Here is a 19,691-nt window from a genome sequence, read left to right as displayed (position 1 = left end):
TATTGGAATAGATAATAATTATTAACAATTGTTTATAATTATAATTATGGCCTTTTTTCTCAGAGAAATATTTAATTTGTAAGAGTGAAAAAAACTATTTAAAAAGTGTTGGTGGATTTTCAATTTCTGGGAATGTTCAATTTAATATAATCAACTAGATGACAAAATATAATATTGGTGGATTTTTGTGATTTCGAAAAAGTAAGTAATCAAGGAGTCAAGCCAGCGAGTATCTCTGTTAGAGAGAGAGAGGTTCTCACTCAACTTTCACCTCTCACCAAAAGCCGTTAGGGTTTTACATCATTTCAACCGCCTTACTCTCTCGCCGGAAGCTTACGGCGAAGCACGGTATCTTTATTCGCCCTATCGTGCTCAACACCGGCGTTCTAGACAGCTAGCTGAGATTCGCGAAATCAACTTTTGCTCCCTCCTGATTTGGCGGCGAAGGTCTAGACATACATGGCGGAGGTATCGATGGGAAGCAGCGGCAGCAGCAGCACGGATCTGTCTCCCGAGGAGGAGCGAGTTTTCATCAAAGAGATTGCTATCGCCGCTGAGTCTAACAGCAAAGAAGGCGACACGTTTTACCTCATCGCTCAGAGGTATATAGGCTTGATTAGTACTGAATCGAACTCTCCGGAGAGCTGTATTTTTACTTCTTCGTCGTTTTGATTTTGCTTGGAATGTTATTAGGGTTAGGGATTGGGTTATCGTTATTCCTGAGATCAGTTTTAGCTTCTATGATTAGATAAATCAATTAGGTTTTAGATAAACTTTATGAGTGCCGTTTCTGAGAACGTTTTGTGATCAGATGGTGGCACGAGTGGATTGAGTATGTTAATCAAGACCAACCATGTAACACTAACGATGGTTCTTCGCTCTCGGAGCATTGTGACTCTGCTGGCTCAACTACTCTGAAGAAGCCTTCGATGATTGACAACTCCGATTTGATCTATGATTCCGCGTTGGAGGATCCGAGTAGTGCTGGCGAGATTATTGATACGCTTCAGGAAGGCCGCGACTATGTTTTGCTCCCTCAAGAAGTGTGGAACCAACTGCATTCATGGTGAGTAGATTTGAAATTATACAGCTCGTTATCTTTTGTTTGCTAGACCTTTTCTCTAGGTTCTTAATTCGCTCTCATGTTTTTTGCTTCTGTTTTGTAAGGTACGGTGGTGGTCCAACTCTGGCGCGGAGAGTCATTAGCTCGGGTCTCTCGCAAACAGAGTTGGCGGTGGAGGTATACCCTCTACGTCTTCAGCTACTTTTGATGCCAAAAAATGACCAGAGTGCCATAAGAATCAGCAAAAAGGTTACTCCTCTTCCCATTTTTATTTGTTCTGTTGCTTTGCATAGTCCATTACTTTAAAATTTGTACTCATTATATTCTGTTACTTCATTGTACTCTTAAACTATGTTGGGCAGGAAACTATAAGAGAGCTCCATCGAAGGGCCTGTGAAATTTTTGACCTTAACTCAGACCATGTAAGATCTGATATCCTATGTTATTAAAAATCCCATTTTGTATTCCTTTCTTTTTCTTACATGAGCATTTTCTATCATGTAGGTACGCATTTGGGATTATTACGGCCACCAAAAGTATTCTTTGATGAATGACTTAGATAAGACGCTGGACGATGCTAACCTCCAAATGGATCAGGATGTGAGTTCATTCCTTCTTCTTTTTCCGCTTTAAATGTGTTAGCTAGGAGCTAAAAATATGCAAGTCGAAACTTTTGTCAGAGTTTTCGTTTTTGGGTATGCTAAGTTTATTGTATACACGGTTTATGAGTAGTGTTTGGCATTTGCAAACTTTGACAAGGAGGGAAACAGTTAAAGTATAACGTTATGCTTTGGTCCCATTGTTTAGTTAGTCTAAGTTTATGGTCCTGTATTCTCTCTGGTCTCCTTTTTTATATTCTCACTGATGCTTGTCGTTTAAAATCAGATTTTGGTGGAGGTGCTTGACATGAATGGTGCAGCATCAAATGCTCACATTCAACCTCTTCATGAGAACGGATTGGTGGACGAAGACTCTACTTCTATTCTCATTGATCCTTCTAAATCGAGCTTGACAGTTGCAGGAGGTTTCTCTTCAAACAGGAATGCATTCAGAAGTGGTGGTGTAGAAGGTTCACAATCTTTTGATAGCACATACACCACTGGTGTCACCACAAGGGGATCCACTGCTGGCTTGACAGGGTTGCTGAATCTCGGGAATACGTGTTTCATGAATAGTGCAATACAGTGCCTGGTTCACACACCTGAGTTTGCTAGTTACTTCCAAGATGATTATCATCAAGAGATAAATTGGCAAAACCCTCTTGGCATGGTTGTAAGTTCCTCTTGACGTTCCTTGTTACTCATAAGTATGGTGCATACATAAGTGTGTGCATAGGTATGCTTAGTTAAAATTCCTTCACGAGTGTACCGGTTTCTCTGTTGCGTGTAGATAATGTTTTGCATTTCTGCACTTAGGGGGTGTGCTTTATTCTACTAGAAAAAGTTAACTTAAGAAATCGTGACAGGCTTAATCCGGCATACATGCGTAATACACGTGGAAGTGGAAATTTATACGATATCTAATGTCAGAAGTTGTAGTTTATGTCACTATAATATCTCATCAGAAATTGATTGGGTAATGTTTCCTAGGAAGTTAATCAGTGACAATTTCTCGTGTAGATCACCAGCATTGTTTCTTGCTGAAATTGCAAATTTTAATTCCAGATCATTACTTAAAAGCTTATAAACTATGCACAGGGAGAATTAGCTCTTGCATTTGGGGACTTGCTTAGGAAGTTATGGGCTCCTGGGCGCACACCAATTGCTCCCCGTCCATTCAAAGCAAAACTTGCTCGCTTTGCTCCTCAGTTCAGTGGATACAATCAACATGATTCTCAGGTTTGCCAGACTAACGAGAAGCCTTGTTTAACCTGTATTAGCATTGTAACTCAAGGAATTAAGGGGTTCTTGCATTGCAGGAGCTTTTAGCGTTTCTTTTGGATGGCCTTCACGAAGACCTAAATCGTGTTAAACACAAACCATATATAAATTCTCGAGACGCAGATGGTCGCCCTGATGAAGAAGTTGCTGATGAGTTTTGGGCTAATCATATTGCTCGTAATGACTCAATAATCGTTGATGTTTGTCAGGTAAGACGTGCATCTTTTAGAGATTCCAATACGTTGGCTCTGTAGGAAGTAAAATGTACCGAAATATAGTTGGTTTGTTTTAAAAAAAATGTACAGCTTTTCATAGAGATGTGATATTTGAAATGTGTACATCAGTTGTTCTTATTGAGTTTAGCCTGGAGACTATGGCATTGCAGGAAATGCTAATTGCACATCATATATCAGCTTTTCTTTATGGCATTAACTCTGTTTTATCTGATATTCAGCTCTGTTCTTTGGTTTCTTTTTTAGTAATGTGGGCATCTCATTATCCTACTTTGTGTCTTATTTCACAGGGGCAATATAAGTCAACATTGGTATGTCCAATCTGCAACAAGGTTTCCGTAACATTTGATCCCTTCATGTACCTATCTTTGCCGCTTCAGTTCAACACAACAAGAGCAATAACAGTCACAGTTTTTTCTTGTGATAAAACTGCCTTGCCCTCAACAATCACCGTCAATATTTCAAAGCAAGGACGCTGCAGAGACTTGATGCAGGCATTAACAAATGCTTGTTCCTTGAAGCAAAGTGAAGAGCTGAAGCTTGCAGAGGTTCGTAGCTTCAAGTGCTCTTTTAAGTAAGCTTTTCAGTCTTTTTGGCTTTTCCTTATACTAAGTTTAATATGTTTGTTGCAGATTCGAAATAATTTGGTTCATAGATTGTTTGAAGATCCTCTAATTCCATTGTCCAGTATCAAAGACGATGATCATCTTGCTGCATACAAACTTTCAAAGTCTTCAGAGAATACAGTATTGCTCAAACTAGTACTCCGCCGCAGAGATCAGTAAGTCTACTTTGTGTTAACCAATTCTAAGGACTAGTTTGAGATGAAAAGGTTCTGTTTTGGCACTCATTTTCTTTGGATTTTCTTTCGAGCAAATTCAAAACTTGATATTTTGTAGCCTGACTTCTTTAATCTCTGGCTTTTCTTATGAAACCATGAGTTTTGACTGAGCAGTGATATGTTTTATCATCGATATACTTTCTTTGTCATCTTATTGTGGCTCAACAGTGTTACTACACTGAACAGTTATCAACCGAACTACCATGTTTCAGGAAAGCTGGGGAACGTGAAAATCCAGTTCAACTGAAACCCTATGGAACACCTCTTCTCTCATTAGCTTCACGTGAAAATGCGCTCACCAAAGGAAAAATCCAGTGCATTGTCGAAAATCTGCTTTTACCTTTTCGGAGGGAAGAATCTATTGTAAGCGAGAAAGGAAAGTCTGATTCTAGCATTCCCGAGAGAAGATCAGCGCGGCTTAATAATTCTGAGGAAGACGATAAAAGCGGTGGATCGAGGAAATCCAAGAAAAGCAGTACTTCCGAAGTAATTGCATCCAAGTTATCCCTTCAACTCGATGAAAATAACAAGACAGTTAAACTGCCCGACAATGAAGCGGAAGCTATTAAATTACCACCATCTGCAGCTGTAACCATATATTTGGATTGGACAGCAGAACTTGCTGGTATGTATGATATAACTTGCCTGGAGGGTTTGCCTGAAGTACTCAAATACGGACCTGCTACCAAGAAGGCTCGTTCAGAACCTCTTTCGTTATACGCATGTTTGGAAGCGTTTCTACGTGAAGAGCCTTTAGTGCCTGACGAAATGTGGTATGTAATGTTCTCTCCTTATGTCTCCTGTGCTAGAGAATGCATGATTTCAGAAATTACTAGTTTATTTTAATACAGTGTTCCTCTGTCCACAATGGTATATACGTCATGTTTTTTGTTGTGTGTGTGTGTATGAAGGTTCTGTCCACAATGCAATGAAAGAAGGCAGGCAAGCAAAAAGCTGGATTTGTGGAGGCTACCCGAAGTTCTTGTCATTCATCTAAAGAGATTCTCATACAGCAGATCAATGAAGCACAAGCTGGAAACATTCGTAAACTTCCCAATCCACGACTTGGATTTGACAAAGTATGTAGCCAACAAAAACCTCTCTCAGCCACAACTCTATGAGCTCTATGCTTTGACAAACCATTACGGTGGTATGGGCAGCGGACACTACACCGCATATATCAAGGTCAGCTTTTAGTTCTCCAAATGGTTATTGGTTTGATTGTGTTGCACTGTTTCTGAGTTTACCATTTTGTGAGCAGCTTTTGGAGGAGAATAGGTGGTATAATTTCGATGACAGTCATATATCACATATAAATGAGGATGATGTCAAGTCAGGTGCTGCTTATGTTCTCTTCTACCGTAGGAAGTCTGATGATGCAAGTGGAAACACCAAATAATTCACAGATTGGGAAACATAATTTAAGTATCTTGTTAGTTGGTATAATCCAATGGAAGACAATTTTTTTTCTCTAGACATTTGTACTTTTAACATGTTAAATATTTAAAACTAGTTTGATATTATTATAACCGGACATCAAAGGAAAAAAAAAACATAATTACCAAACAGAAAATAACCTAACAACTCTTTGGTAGTGAGAGACGCTTTCCTTCTGTGTAGTGTACTAGTGTCTATCGTGTCTCGTCTCTTTGGTGTCAGTGTTGATGTTTGTGTAAGAGAACTGTTTTATGCTCTGGCACTTTTGTTCAAAGCTATGGTCTCTTGTTACTGTTAGAACATTGACTAACTAATATAAAATGTAATTTTTTTTAAAAAAAATTTATCTTCAATCAATGAGTCGTGCATTGACCAGAGAAAAAAAAAAACAAGTCGTCCCAAACTTATCTCGCTGTTGAATTATCTTTCCTTCACCCCTCGCTATCAATGGCGGATCATCTCTTTCTCTCTCTATCTATCTCTCTCTTTCCTCAATCATCTCTCTCCGTTTCATACTTCATCTCAAACACCATCTCCTCCCCCTCAAACCACCGCCTATGGATTACAAACTCCCAGCGATCCTCGCCGCATCCGCAAGCTCCATCTTCATCATACTCCTCCTCATCTTCACCATCTTCCTCTGCCGTCGTCGCCACGCCATCCAAAACCACCCTCGCCGCGACCAATCCCACCACCAAAGAAGCACTCCAAACTCATCAACAGCTCTCAACCCCGCCGTGAGCAGCGAAAGCACGAGCTTCGACCCATCCATCCGCGAGAGATCCATGTCGGAACTCTCCCTAGCCACCAACAACTTCTCCTCAGATCTAATCGTCGGCGACGGTAGCTTCGGCCTAGTCTACCGCGCAAAGCTCTCAGACGGCCTCGTGGTAGCAGTCAAAAAACTCGACCGCGACGCCTTGCAAGGACTCCGCGAGTTCACGGCCGAGATGGAGACGCTAGGCAGCTTACGTCACCCGAACGTAGTACGGATCCTAGGCTACTGCATCTCGGGACCGGACCGCGTCTTGATCTACGAGTTCTTGGAGAAAGGGAGCCTTGACGATTGGCTTCACGAGAAGACGGTCAACGCTTCTTACGCCCTACCGTGGGCCACACGTTTGAGCATAGCCTACGATGTGGCTAAAGGGTTAGCGTACCTTCACGGTCTTCCTAAACCGATCATCCATCGAGACATTAAGTCCAGCAACGTGTTGCTGGACTCGGACTTCGCGGCCCAAATAGCTGACTTTGGGCTGGCGCGTAGCATCGACGCGTCTAGGTCTCATGTCTCCACGCAAGTGGCTGGGACCATGGGGTACATGCCCCCGGAGTATTGGGAAGGGAACACTGCGGCGACGGTGAAGACTGATGTGTATAGTTTTGGGGTTTTGATGCTGGAGATGGCGACGCAGAAGAGGCCTAACTGGACTGTGGTTGTGGATGGGAAGGAGGTTGGGTTGGCTCAGTGGGCTGTGATGTTGGAAGGGAAGAATAGGTATAATGAAATGGTTGAGTCGAGTTTTGTTGGTGAGAAGGGTGTGGATGAGTATTTTGGGATTGCGAGTCTTTGTATAAAGGAGTCGAGTAAAGAACGGCCTACGATGAGTCAAGTTGTCAAGTTATTAGAAGAGGTTTTGGTGAGTGAGTGATATGGTTTATTAGTTGATAGGTAGATTTTAGTATGATGGCATTTGTTGTGTTGTTTATAAAAAGTGAAGTTTGAGCAATGTAATAATTTGCAAAAATAAAGAAAAATAAGAAAAATATTGTGACATTTTAATGTCATTGTAGGAATTTGATCTTGTTGCAAGTTGAAAATGGAAATATTAGATATTGTTGGAAGGTGAAAAAGAAAGATTAGTTTGCCATGTCTTCATCTAAGCAAACAAGAGTATGCAAATACATGTTGTGGTTAGAGTATTTCAGCTTGGATAATGGAATGACAATAGTACTTTAGGCTTACCTTTGTTTGGTATTTGAAGAAAAAAAGTATCATGTATGGTCACTTGATATTTATTTATTTTTAGGGGCGGTCACTTGATTGAGTAACAACTGAGATGAAACTAATATTAAATGACGTGGGTTTAGAAAGATTACGGATTGAAGTTTTCTGATAATCCAAAGATATGTTGAATGAACCAAAACCCAATGATAGGATAGTGCTTTAGAGTGCATATAATCCAACAATCAATTACCTTGTGATTATGTAAATATTGTTTGACCTTTTCCTCCTCTCCAAATGTTTGTATAAAGATATGAAACTACAAAATTGCTAAAATGCCATTTACAACCAAAAGAAAGGAAGAAAAAAAAAAGACAAAGAAAGGTGTAGGCCCAAAAGTTTGTGTGGAAATGAAGTTGCTAGAGGGTGATTACTGATTAGATGACCATTTGGATCTGTTGCCCTCTTTTCCCATTTCTCTTTACTACCCAAAAACGCACCTGCACTTTTGACCCGCATCCACTTTCTTTGATTCTTCTTCCCGAGTGTTCTAATCAAATCATGCGTTTTTGGGTAGTTATAATCGTAAACCTTTTTTGATATTACTCACCATTCTTCTATGGATCTAATATATAATGCGCACTGAGCGAACTTCAAATTTTGCATTCTTAAAAGAAAATTTTAGTATTGCGTCCACCAATAGAGATATGTTATCTATGATAAGGTACTACTACTTACAGTTTTCTTTTATAGTAAAAATGAAAAATATAAAATTACCGGAACAAATAAAAAGATAGAGAATGATGTGGAGATATAGACGCCGGAGAGTATTCATGGTTCAGCTCGAATTTGGTAGAAATATGTGAATCATATTGAAAGCTGAAAGTTATTTAATTAGATTGTACGAATGATTTTTGTACGCAAAAGAAGTTTGATATATCTGCCAGACTTTGTCAGATGGATTCTATGTAAGCATGTAATAATTCCCCAATCGCAGAGACGTAAAATATTCGATTAGGTAACTAAATCATGATGCCTCGACACGTGTTTCTGACTCGATTTACGTGGAATCTACACATCCACATTCACATGCATGACACAAAGTGCATCTTTTCATCTGTAGTTACATTTTCAATTTGTTTCCTTATAACTTGAAACTTTGATGCGCAAGCAAGGGATGCTCATCTCTGTAGCCACAATAATGTCTAAGGGATCATTATGTAACTGAACATAATAAAACTGGCGGAATTACTTCGCAAAAATCATTATCTAATTTTCACAAAAAGGAAATCATTACCTTATTCTATTAAGATGATAAATCAAATTAGAGTTTCATCTTTTACATATAGGATTATACTTAATTTTTTTTTGGGTTATAATTAATTTCATCAACGTAAATAATAAAACTAGAGATATGGAGCTTGCTATATAAATATATCAAAATGCATATCCTACTAAGTGCCATGGTGAGTTCATTATACACTTGTTTCTTTTTATTTTTGCAAAATTTCTTCTTTTTTTGTGTGCAAAATGTCATTACGTGTTCTCTTAATTATTTGTTAAAGTTGGTATGTATTCAGTATAAGATATACCGATATAACACCGAGTCACTTAGTCAAAACCCATTAATTCTAAACTAATATATAGACAAGTAAGCGTGAGACACGTAATTACTTTAGGATCGAATCATTAAACTTTTTGTGAATTAATTTGAAATAAAAAAAATCATAATAAAAATACTTCCAATGAGTTCTTCTTAGCATAGATACCTATAAATTAATGGGACCTAGTATGATACAATTGAATCTATATAATTAACCAAATTAAATAAAGGATACGAGTTCCACGTAAACGTTCCTCAAGAAAAGTAGCCACAATTGTCCCTTAAACTGACATTAATGCATATTCTATAAAAGATAATGGGTGCTCAGCTCAACTATATTATAAAAAAATATGTGAAGGGTTCGAGACATAAACTGATAAAAGATGCAATATTTAGTGATATAATACTATATAAAAAAGAATCCAATGAATTATTGAGATGTGGTTAGCTTTTCTGTACGCATTAATTTAGTATTATGTGGTTCACATTTCGGATAAGCAATTCTTTTTTTTTTAAGAGGCTTTCATTTCGGATAACGGGATAAGCAATTCTATGCTGATTGATATCAACAGGTGCATATAATATATATGTATACAAACGCACTGACATATATACGCATTTGCACTCGCATATAATCATACGCATTCACATACATAAATACTCAAATTCTTCTATCATAAGAAAAGGAACCCACCAAATATATTCAATTTTAGTTGATTTTATATCAAGTTATAGAAAACGTTGTCCAAATTGATTATGGGATTAAGAATGCAATTTCAGATAGAAATGGTAGTTTCTAGATATGGGTCCCAACCGTATATAGGATTGAATCCAATCGATTGTTGCAGCCACGTGCAGTTCACTTTGTCACCTTGTGTTCCTTAATTGATTAAACCTCTTAAGATCGATCATTTGTGATTAAGAGTGTAGGAGATGTGTCCCCATACGCCACACTCCATATACGTATATAACGCCATATTACAGTGCGTATCGTTTTGTAGTGGCTTGGTTGGTCGATTTGTCAAATTCCTTTTATACATTAACCAACAAAAATATACTATATATTCTTATTGTGTATAGATTTAAACCAGATAACCCTAATTTGTTTTAGCAGTATTGTTCCAGTAAGAAAGTTCTATATACTTTTAGCCTACCACAACTTTCAACCACAGCCGTAGGATTGTTTCCAGTCAGGGCCGTCTTAAACTCAATAAAGACCATGTTCAGAAAAAAAAACAAGGCCCTCTATAATAACTTAAATAATTTATGTTTTTTCTTAACAAAATATTATTATAAGATATAATAAATACACACAATCTAATATATAAGTAGAAGAAAAATCTTTTGGTTTTATGATTAAAAACTTACAAAAAACACCTCTATGAGACTATGAATTTTTCAAATTATTTTTCTTTTGATTTCTTTTTGTATCGATAATTAGGAGTTATAATCTATATAAAAACTAATAAAGCAAAGAACCTGGATAGTCGTTAGACAAAAAGCCATAGACTCTTGATTTGATTAAACAAGTAGTTGGAGACTCTTCATTTTTCTTCTCGACAGAAGCTTAGACTAGTTTTTTTTGTTTGTGTTTATTATTATTTTTTTAAATTATTGAAAAACAAATATTGCTCTCCTTATTTATAATCACTAATTAATCATAGTTTCCTAAACATAATCAATTTAGAATTTTAACTTTCTAAATTTACATTGAATATTAAAACAAACACCGACATCTATTTTGTACTTTCCAAAATATATAATTGATATAAATGTTAATTACTTCCTAAATTATTGCATTTTGTTAGTTATGTAAACAAAATCAAATTTGTAATATATATTTATTGGTTAGTAAATAAAAAATTAAACTGAAATATAGTTATCTGATTTTTAAATTTATAACTATTAGTAAAACAAAAAAATTATGGATCCTCTAAAATTTTGGACCCTTTTCGACCTCTCCACTTGCACGTGCTAAAAGATGACCCTGTTTCCGGTGAGTTAATAGCAGTACTGTGCATAATTTTTTTAGGCCAACTAAATGTTAATAGTACGTGTCACTGACATTCATGCGTGATTAAGTGTGAGCAACTCCAATAGTAGTTTTTACCATGAAATTTTCAGGTTACATATTATTGTATATGTATAATAATAATTATTAACTAAAAGTATATTAAAAATTTTGAAAACCCAACCAATAATATGTCAAATGAGATATTACTGGTTGGGTTTTCGAATTTTTAATATATTTTTATATACATACACTAATAAAAGTATTAAAAACTATCATTGGGGTTGCTCAAAATCGATAGTAGTACAGTGCACAAGTTTTTTTTTTTTCATTTGCACATGTTACTAACTATATAAAGAATCATCATCTCGAGTATATCCGTTATGCCGCTCTATCTGCAACTACAGCCTAATACGAAAAATATTTAGAAACATAATATAATTTTACCTACTAGTGTATTAAACTAATCAACTCGTTTGTTCCACATCAGTCACACTCTTAATCTCGAGTTTTTGTAGCCACAAGTTTTTTACCTAATTAATATGACTGGTTTTATAAAGTCATATAAACCGAATATTTACATATAGAGTGTTTTTATCCACTTACTTTCGAGATAATGAATTCATGACACACAATTGTTACGACGTCATTATAAAATAAAATAAATTTTAATAACGTTAATTGAAAATAAAAAATGAAAAGAAGAAAGCAGAGAACACTGAACAAATCCGAATATAAATACAAAGAACCTCTCACCACTTGGCTCTCAGAGTAAAGCACATTCTCCAAGTGTTTCTCTCCTCTCTGTTCCTAACTCTCATTTGTCCTAACGAGTTGAGATGGGATTAAGGATATCAGAATCAGCTAAACCATACTTTGCAATGATTTGTCTTCAGTTTGGATACGCCGGTATGAACCTGGTCACTAAAACCGTCCTTGACCGTGGTATGAGCCATTACGTTCTTGTTGCATACCGCAACGCTTTTGCCACAGCCGCGATCGCACCTTTCGCATTTCTCTCCGAAAGGTACAAATATATTAGTACTCATCAGAGACAAACAGTTAATGTTTCTTTTGATGCGTTTTGTAATATTTATGCGTTTTGGGGGATTTTGTAGGAAAGTGAGGTCAAAGATGACGTTTTCAATATTCATGCACATATTTGTTCTTGCTCTTCTTGGGTTAGTCTTCTTAAACCATCTCCAAAACTTTTTTCTCTCGTTGAATGTATGAAAATTGTTATAATTATAAGGCTAACAAGTATGGTGTTACTAAAACAGGCCTGTGATTGATCAGAACCTATACTACATCGGTCTGAAACTCACATCTCCAACGTTTTCCACGGCCGTCAGCAACATCGTGCCCGCTATTACCTTTATCCTCGCCACTCTTTTCAGGTAAATCCATAAATAGATACGTAAAAGCAATATTTTGTTTATATTGTTGGCATACGTGGATATGCATCAATATTCATAATTAGTAGATGTTTTTTGGTTACACATTCATAAGTAGATGTATAAATTATGAAATATTGATGTGTTTATGTCAATATTTGAATATGAAAAAAGGATGGAGAAAGTGGACATGAGAAAAGTAAGATGCCAAGTCAAAGTGGTGGGGACATTAGTGACAGTGGTTGGATCAATACTGATGATATTACATAAAGGCCCGTTCATCAGCTCCTTCCGATCTCAACTCACCACCGCCTCTTCGCCGCTGGCCGGTGATTATCTTAAAGCCACCATCTTCCTCCTCATCGCCTCCCTCTCATGGGCGTCGTTCTTCATTCTTCAGGTATCATTATTGACCAAATCCAAAAAAGTAGTTCGTGTTATATGGTTTCGTCATTCGTGGGACTTGATTTGGAATCTAAGATTGTGCGGATAGATAAATCAATAAACGCTTAGATTGGTCAATGATAAACCAAATTGTTTAGTTTAGATAGATTATATTAAAGTATAATTAAAGTTCCATTTAAATCTTATTTTTTTCTATTTATTACAATACAGACAAGATTTATAATGAAGACAAAAAACATGATTGGATTAGAATATTCAAAATAGAAATTCTCTTAGATTTTAATTTAGACATTTTGTTATAGAATATATAAAAATGAAATATATATGAATTTAACCAACTAAGCAGGTTATACGTCTTTTTTTGTTAGGCATCGACTTTGAAGAAATACTCAGCCCATCTCTCGTTATCAACCATGGTCTGTTTCATGGGAACGTTGCAGTCCTTAGCCCTAACCTTCGTAATGGAGCATAATAGTTCGGCTTTGAACATCGGTTTTGACATGAATCTTCTCGCTTCTGCATACGCGGTCCGTTTTAAATTTAAAGCACTTTTCTGTAACACAAATTAAAGATCCATTCACAAATTATGGATGAAGTTGATACTTATATATTTTGATTGTTCACAGGGAATAATGTCGTCGAGCATAGCTTACTACATTCAAGGACTTATGATGCAGCGAAAGGGGCCTGTCTTCGTCACTGCTTTTAACCCTCTTGTCGTTGTCATTGTCTCCATAATGAGCTTCTTTGTTCTCGGCCAAGGAACCTATCTTGGAGGGTGCGTTAACAGCAACTTGTTCATTATGATATATACATGGTTTAGTTTTGGCTATTTCGTTTTAATTAATTTAACGAAAATTTATCTTTTAGGGGTATTGGAGTGGTTGTTTTGACGGTGGGAGTCTACACCGTGTTATGGGCAAAGCACGTAGACGATGACGGTGAAGCAATATGCCGTGAAGATAACACAACTTTAGAAGCCGTTAAGTGTTGTAGTGGCAATAATGGTCTCTCCATAATGCCGAAAATCGACGAAGCTCATGAGGATATTGAAACCGGGAAAATCAAGGCGGAAGAGAAGGAATCATCGGCAGTGGTTCTGGTTATTGGTTGTGGTTTTTGGTTGTGAAAATGTGGATAACGTTTCACGGTGCTATGTAGATGACCCTTTTTTGTTTGAGGCAAAGTTGGGAGAAGAGTGGCATCTTTTTGATACTTGTTTTAATTCCTTCCTCCGCTTCAAAAGTTTTATTATGGTTTCTAAACCAAGGATTCCATGTACCGTCCATTTTGATCTTTAACTAGCTATGAGCTTATGTAAATCACTGCATTTGGTATTATAGTATCCAACTTCTACATACATTATTTGTGGATTTAGTGAAGACAGATAATGAAAATTGTATTTCCTTTGTTTCATACTATGTGTTGGTATACAAGCTTTCACTTATAAACTAATCAATTTGTTAATTATTATTATTATATCTTTTAGGAGAATTAAGATCCATAATCATAACAGAAATCAAATTAATCAGATGAACATCCAAAAACTTGGCTATTATTCTTTCTTTTCTATTTATTTTATTGTTAAATATCTTTCTCTTCAGGGTAATGGCTTTCAACCTCTCTAAAATGATTAAAATTCACAAATTTATTAGAAAACATAATATTTTAAATTTTTGATATGATCATATATGATTTTTTAAAAAAATATTTTTTATACAAAATACAATCACAATTGGATTTTATGTACTAATAGTAGTTTTTTCAATATTAGCAGCAAAAGTACACAATTTAGACTTTTATTTTATCCTTAGAAATTTACATTAAGCCATAAAAAGCATGGAAGATAATGAGTTAGAAGAGGATAATGGAAATTGGCTCATTTTGAGAAATTTGTACTCTATATTATTATGCATTTAATTTACTCCATTTGTGTGTTTTAATTGGCTAATGATGACAAATGAAACTGTTGGTCAAGTTTCCAAGTAGATACAAATTAAAACATTAGGCAAAGCTTACACAAGCCCAAAGGCTTGATAGTGTTCGGAATAAAACCCATTATAAACCCCGAATAGAAATCCAGTCGGAAATATATGAACTGAACCAGTCAAATCAATATATATAAAGGATTAAAGGTTATATGACAAAGTTACATATATTTCGTGTCCAGTATCAGATCTATATAATATATATTGTTGGTAAAATAAACTAAAACTACATGTAAAAGCATCTCCAACCTTTCTTTAACGAATGAACATTTTTAACTCATTTCTATATTGTTTTCTATAATAATATATATTTACTATATTTCATATCTATTTATAATTAAAAGTAATATTTGTATATTTAAGAGAAGAATTAAATTTCTCTATTTTGTTTAAATATTTAAATATTATTATTTTTAAATACTTTGGAGTAAATTCAGAATTTATCTATATTAAATAAAAGAATATCAAAATACAATGAAAATAGTCTAATATCTTCAACAAATAAATGTATGTTTAAAAATCATTAAACTGGAAGACAAAAAGTGAATGTAAAAAAACATGTTCAACAACAATATATATGTTCGCTGAACATCATTAAATTGGGAGAAGTTATGCCAGGCATTCAAATTTAACCCATGAGAAAGTAGGGTCTATATGTGTTACAAAATTAAATAACACTTGCTTCTTATGGAGCCACATATTGAATGATTAAGCCCACCTATAATGAATATAAAATAACATTTCACCTATATGAATATAATAACAAATTTTTTAACAAGTCTTCTACAGAAAAAGTACGCAAAAGTAAACAAATTTTACGTCTCACCAAACACACCCACCTACTTATCTGTCCCACAAGCCCACAACACACAACACCGAATCTCCCGCACTTTTTTTGGTTTTGAAACAAAAGCAACATAGTTATTTCTTAAGAATTGATTAATTATTGATTAGATCATGATCTCGTACATACATTTGAGGTGAACATACTAGTTTTTGTTGAAAATTCAATTGGTGAAATAAAAACAGAGTTTGATTTGTAATGAGCGAGTATAAACCATTATCTATCGCACGCAGCTATCTCTGGTTGAATCGTACCAACCCTCTCTACTTCATGTGATTGCCAATAAAGGTGACGTGGCCCTGACACCAACCTCAAAACTAAAGCTTCCTACCCTTCCCCACTCGCTAACAAAACGCTTGTGACCTCGGTCTTATCTTATGTAGGGAGAGACAAATAAGCATTTAATACCGTCAAACGAATGTTTTCAAAATTTGAAATAGAAAAAATGATTATATAATTTTAGTGATGGCACTGGCAGGAGACGCAACAATACTAGTTTAGTGTCGATTAGACTTTGCTATTTTCGAAGAAGATAGATACACTTAGAAGGAAGCTGATTGTGATTCTATCTTTATAAGAAAATATGTTTGCAGTCTTTCTGTTCCCTAGTTTTTATTGTTAACGTGCGATCCTTATTTAACTAACAGCTACCTAACGTGCATGTATTTGAACATTCATGCAGTAATGCTTGATATTCAACTAAATACATTTGTTGACAGTAAAACTATATAATATAATAACATTTTATTTTTTTGTCTAATGGTTTAACATTTTACATTTTATACACTGGAAAAACCAACATTTCTCATAAACTATTTAATTCCGTTGACAAATTATGTAAAGATATTAGTGTAAAATTATGAAATAAAACAGAAAAATATACTCCTTGCCGCAATAATACTATATTAGTGAATATATAAAACACTACTGTTCACACATTATTATGAAAAGTTGAACAAAAATGATGAAAAGTTGTTAAGAAAAAAATCTCAAGTGGATGGATTTCACCTCAATTTGTTCAAAAAAAAAGTAACCAGTGAAATCCAAAGCAATGATTTTTTCTATGAAAATTTTCCTTAACTGTATAAACTACCGATCTTAATGAAAAGTTAAAAAATAATGTAGCTTTTTTCCACTTCTGTATTTTTTTCTCTGCCAACTTCCCCCTAACATCATCAATAATGGACATCGTCCACTTTTTTGTTTGTGCCGTGAACTTTGCGATTTAATTCCATATTTAAGTCTAAAAGATAATGTGTTTGCTAAAAGCTAAATATTTCCCAATTTTCATTTTAAAATAAACAAAATAATTCGGTTCACCAACCCCTTCCCTAATATAACTCAAAGTCTCGACCACATCTATCTAGAATTCTAGAAGTGAATTCGATTTATACTTTTTCTCCTTTTTACTAATAGTTCACTGACCAATCCCATGTCGTGGTTCCTTATAGCGGCGGCGACAATAGCCGCCGTCGTCTCTTACAAGCTGATTCAACGGCTGAGATTCAAGTTCCCACCAGGCCCACGTCCCAAGCCTATCGTCGGTAACCTCAACGACATAAAACCGGTCCGGTTCAGATGCTACTATGAGTGGGCTCAGACCTATGGACCAATCATATCGGTCTGGATTGGTTCTATCTTAAACGTGGTCGTATCTAGCGCCGAGCTAGCTAAAGTAGTCCTCAAAGAACACGACCAGAAACTTGCCGACAGGCACCGGAACAGATCGACGGAAGCATTCAGCCGCAACGGTCAGGATCTTATATGGGCTGATTATGGGGCACACTACGTGAAGGTGAGAAAAGTTTGCACGCTGAACTCTTCACACCTAAACGGCTCGAGTCTCTTAGACCTATACGTGAAGATGAAGTCACTGCCATGGTTGAGTCCGTCTTCAGAGACTGTAACGTTCCTGGTACGGCATCAATATCATTTTAGATCAATCTTTCATACAAAAGACTACCATTTATTTATGAATCTGATTTATATTAATAAATAATCTAATTATGCTAATTTATTTGTGATTGAATAATCAAATTAATAACTCTTCGCACTACTAACATTCGTATGAGAAATGAATTTGTAATGATATGCTAACATTTTCAACTAAATTAACATTTTTACTAAAAAAAAAAAAAACATTTTTACTAAAATCTAGTTTATTGGATCAATGATTATTTAGCATCATAAACAATTCATTGGTCTTCAAAGAATTATAAACAGTTTAACTTATAATTTTTTTCTTCAGAATATTGCATATATCCTTTAGATTCTTAAAATTATTATATTTGAATATTTTCATAAACTTTTAAAATACAAAAAAAAACTCTTCAAAAATTTTACAACTTAAAAAATATTTTTTTTTTTTAAATCAACCAACTCTAACTAAATTCAACTCTCATTATAACCCCATAAACTTATTATGTCTGATATATTCCGTCTTCAGAAAATAAAACGAAAGGATTACAACTGAGGAAGTACTTAGGAGCAGTTGCCTTCAACAACATAACGCGGCTAGCGTTCGGGAAGCGTTTTGTGAACGCGGAAGGTGTGATGGACGAGCAAGGGCTTGAGTTCAAGGCCATAGTATCCAACGGTCTGAAGTTAGGTGCTTCACTGTCGATAGCTGAACACATCCCCTGGCTCCGGTGGATGTTTCCCGCGGATGAGAAGGCGTTTGCTAAGCACGGAGCTCGTAGGGACCTCCTCACGCGAGCTATCATGGAGGAGCACACTTTGGCACGTCAAAAGTCTAGTGGAGCCAAACAACATTTCGTTGATGCGTTGCTTACATTGAAGGATCAGTATGATCTTAGTGAAGATACCATCATTGGTCTCCTATGGGTGCGTTTAGTGTTTATATGAACTTAAATTGAGATATATTTTGAATCTTTAGGCTTAAATGGTTTGCTAAGACGGTGCACAACAATTAGTGTTGTAACCATTTATTTATAAACCTAATGAGCTGAGTTAGATCGTAATTTTCAATTAGAATTTTCGCGGTCCTACAATCCGTTAGCTGGTTAGATGTTTTCGAGCTAGTTAACACCAAAAACAGAACAGCCATTTAGACCCTTTGAGTAATGTAGTTTTCTTGTTGCTCACGTTAGGTCATTGGTGTGTGTGTGTGTGTGCAGGATATGATCACGGCGGGGATGGACACGACCGCTATAACAGCCGAATGGGGCATGGCGGAAATGATCAAGAATCCAAGAGTACAACAAAAGGTACAAGAAGAATTCGACCGTGTTATCGGACGTGACCGGGTCCTAACCGAGCCAGACTTCTCACGCTTACCCTACTTGCAATGCGTGGTTAAAGAATCCTTCAGACTCCACCCTCCAACGCCTCTGATGCTTCCTCACCGATCCAACGCAGACGTCAAGATAGGAGGCTACGACATTCCCAAAGGATCAAACGTCCATGTGAACGTCTGGGCGGTGGCTAGAGACCCATCCGTATGGGAAAACCCATTAGAGTTTAGACCAGAGAGGTTCTTGGAAGAAGATGTTGACATGAAAGGTCATGACTTTAGGCTGCTTCCCTTTGGAGCAGGAAGACGAGTCTGTCCCGGTGCACAACTTGGTATCAATCTGGTGACTTCGATGATGGGTCATTTGCTTCACCATTTCGTTTGGACACCGCCTCAAGGCACTAAACCAGAGGAGATTGACATGTCTGAAAACCCTGGACTCGTTACTTACATGCGTGTTCCTGTTCAAGCCGTTGCAACGCCTAGGTTGCCTTCTGAACTTTATAAACGCGTGCCTTTCGATATGTAACCGTCTTTCTGATCCACATCCTGCTGCTGCTAGTGATGCCGATGGCCTTGTTGTTTTCTTTGTATGCATGTCTCACTTTTGTGGTTTATCATTGAAAGCTTTTTGATGAGATTAGTTGTGTCACTTGTATCAAAAATAATCAAAAGTAACCAGCTTCTTTCTCATTGTAATAACAAACAGAAAGCCAAATATACACAAGCAGGCGTTGGTACTATTGTGCTCCTAGTTCCGATAAAAAAATAATTTACGCTATATTTTTATTATA

At 36.1% G+C, this 19,691-nt stretch overlaps 4 protein-coding genes across 4 annotated transcripts; all 4 read left to right on the top strand.

Annotated features, from left to right (window-relative positions):
- The first annotated feature begins 219 nt into the window (after positions 1-219).
- LOC103865851 (ubiquitin carboxyl-terminal hydrolase 5) lies at positions 220-5,540 on the top strand. The gene is made up of 13 exons (XM_009143703.3): positions 220-602; positions 812-1,066; positions 1,168-1,312; positions 1,426-1,485; positions 1,568-1,663; positions 1,949-2,335; positions 2,761-2,901; positions 2,982-3,152; positions 3,467-3,724; positions 3,809-3,957; positions 4,230-4,790; positions 4,929-5,202; positions 5,279-5,540. Exons 1-13 carry the CDS (start codon positions 460-462, stop codon positions 5,414-5,416), a joined length of 2,778 nt encoding a protein of 925 aa, XP_009141951.1. The 5' UTR covers positions 220-459; the 3' UTR covers positions 5,417-5,540.
- Positions 5,541-5,751: 211 nt separating this feature from the next.
- On the top strand, positions 5,752-7,251 carry LOC103865850 (putative serine/threonine-protein kinase). Its single transcript, XM_009143702.2, has one exon. The coding sequence runs from the start codon at positions 6,012-6,014 to the stop codon at positions 7,104-7,106; it is 1,095 nt and encodes a 364-aa protein (XP_009141950.2). The 5' UTR covers positions 5,752-6,011; the 3' UTR covers positions 7,107-7,251.
- Positions 7,252-11,776: 4,525 nt separating this feature from the next.
- On the top strand, positions 11,777-14,170 carry LOC103865849 (WAT1-related protein At2g40900). Its single transcript, XM_009143701.3, has 7 exons — positions 11,777-12,040; positions 12,132-12,194; positions 12,294-12,410; positions 12,582-12,807; positions 13,181-13,339; positions 13,439-13,590; positions 13,683-14,170. The coding sequence occupies exons 1-7, from the start codon at positions 11,853-11,855 to the stop codon at positions 13,939-13,941; spliced, it is 1,164 nt and encodes a 387-aa protein (XP_009141949.1). The 5' UTR covers positions 11,777-11,852; the 3' UTR covers positions 13,942-14,170.
- Positions 14,171-14,460: 290 nt separating this feature from the next.
- LOC103865848 (cytochrome P450 98A3) lies at positions 14,461-19,549 on the top strand. Its single transcript, XM_009143700.3, is given in 4 exon segments — positions 14,461-17,455; positions 17,458-17,559; positions 18,091-18,488; positions 18,782-19,549. Coding segments are annotated over 4 exon segments (1,524 nt in total). The 5' UTR covers positions 14,461-17,076; the 3' UTR covers positions 19,427-19,549.
- The last annotated feature ends 142 nt before the right edge of the window (positions 19,550-19,691 follow it).

The sequence above is a fragment of the Brassica rapa genome, chromosome A04 (assembly GCF_000309985.2).
Source record: "Brassica rapa cultivar Chiifu-401-42 chromosome A04, CAAS_Brap_v3.01, whole genome shotgun sequence".
NCBI lineage: Eukaryota > Viridiplantae > Streptophyta > Magnoliopsida > Brassicales > Brassicaceae > Brassica > Brassica rapa.
The sequence above is the reverse complement of the archived record's forward strand: the minus strand, read 5'-3'. Positions and strand labels throughout refer to the sequence as shown.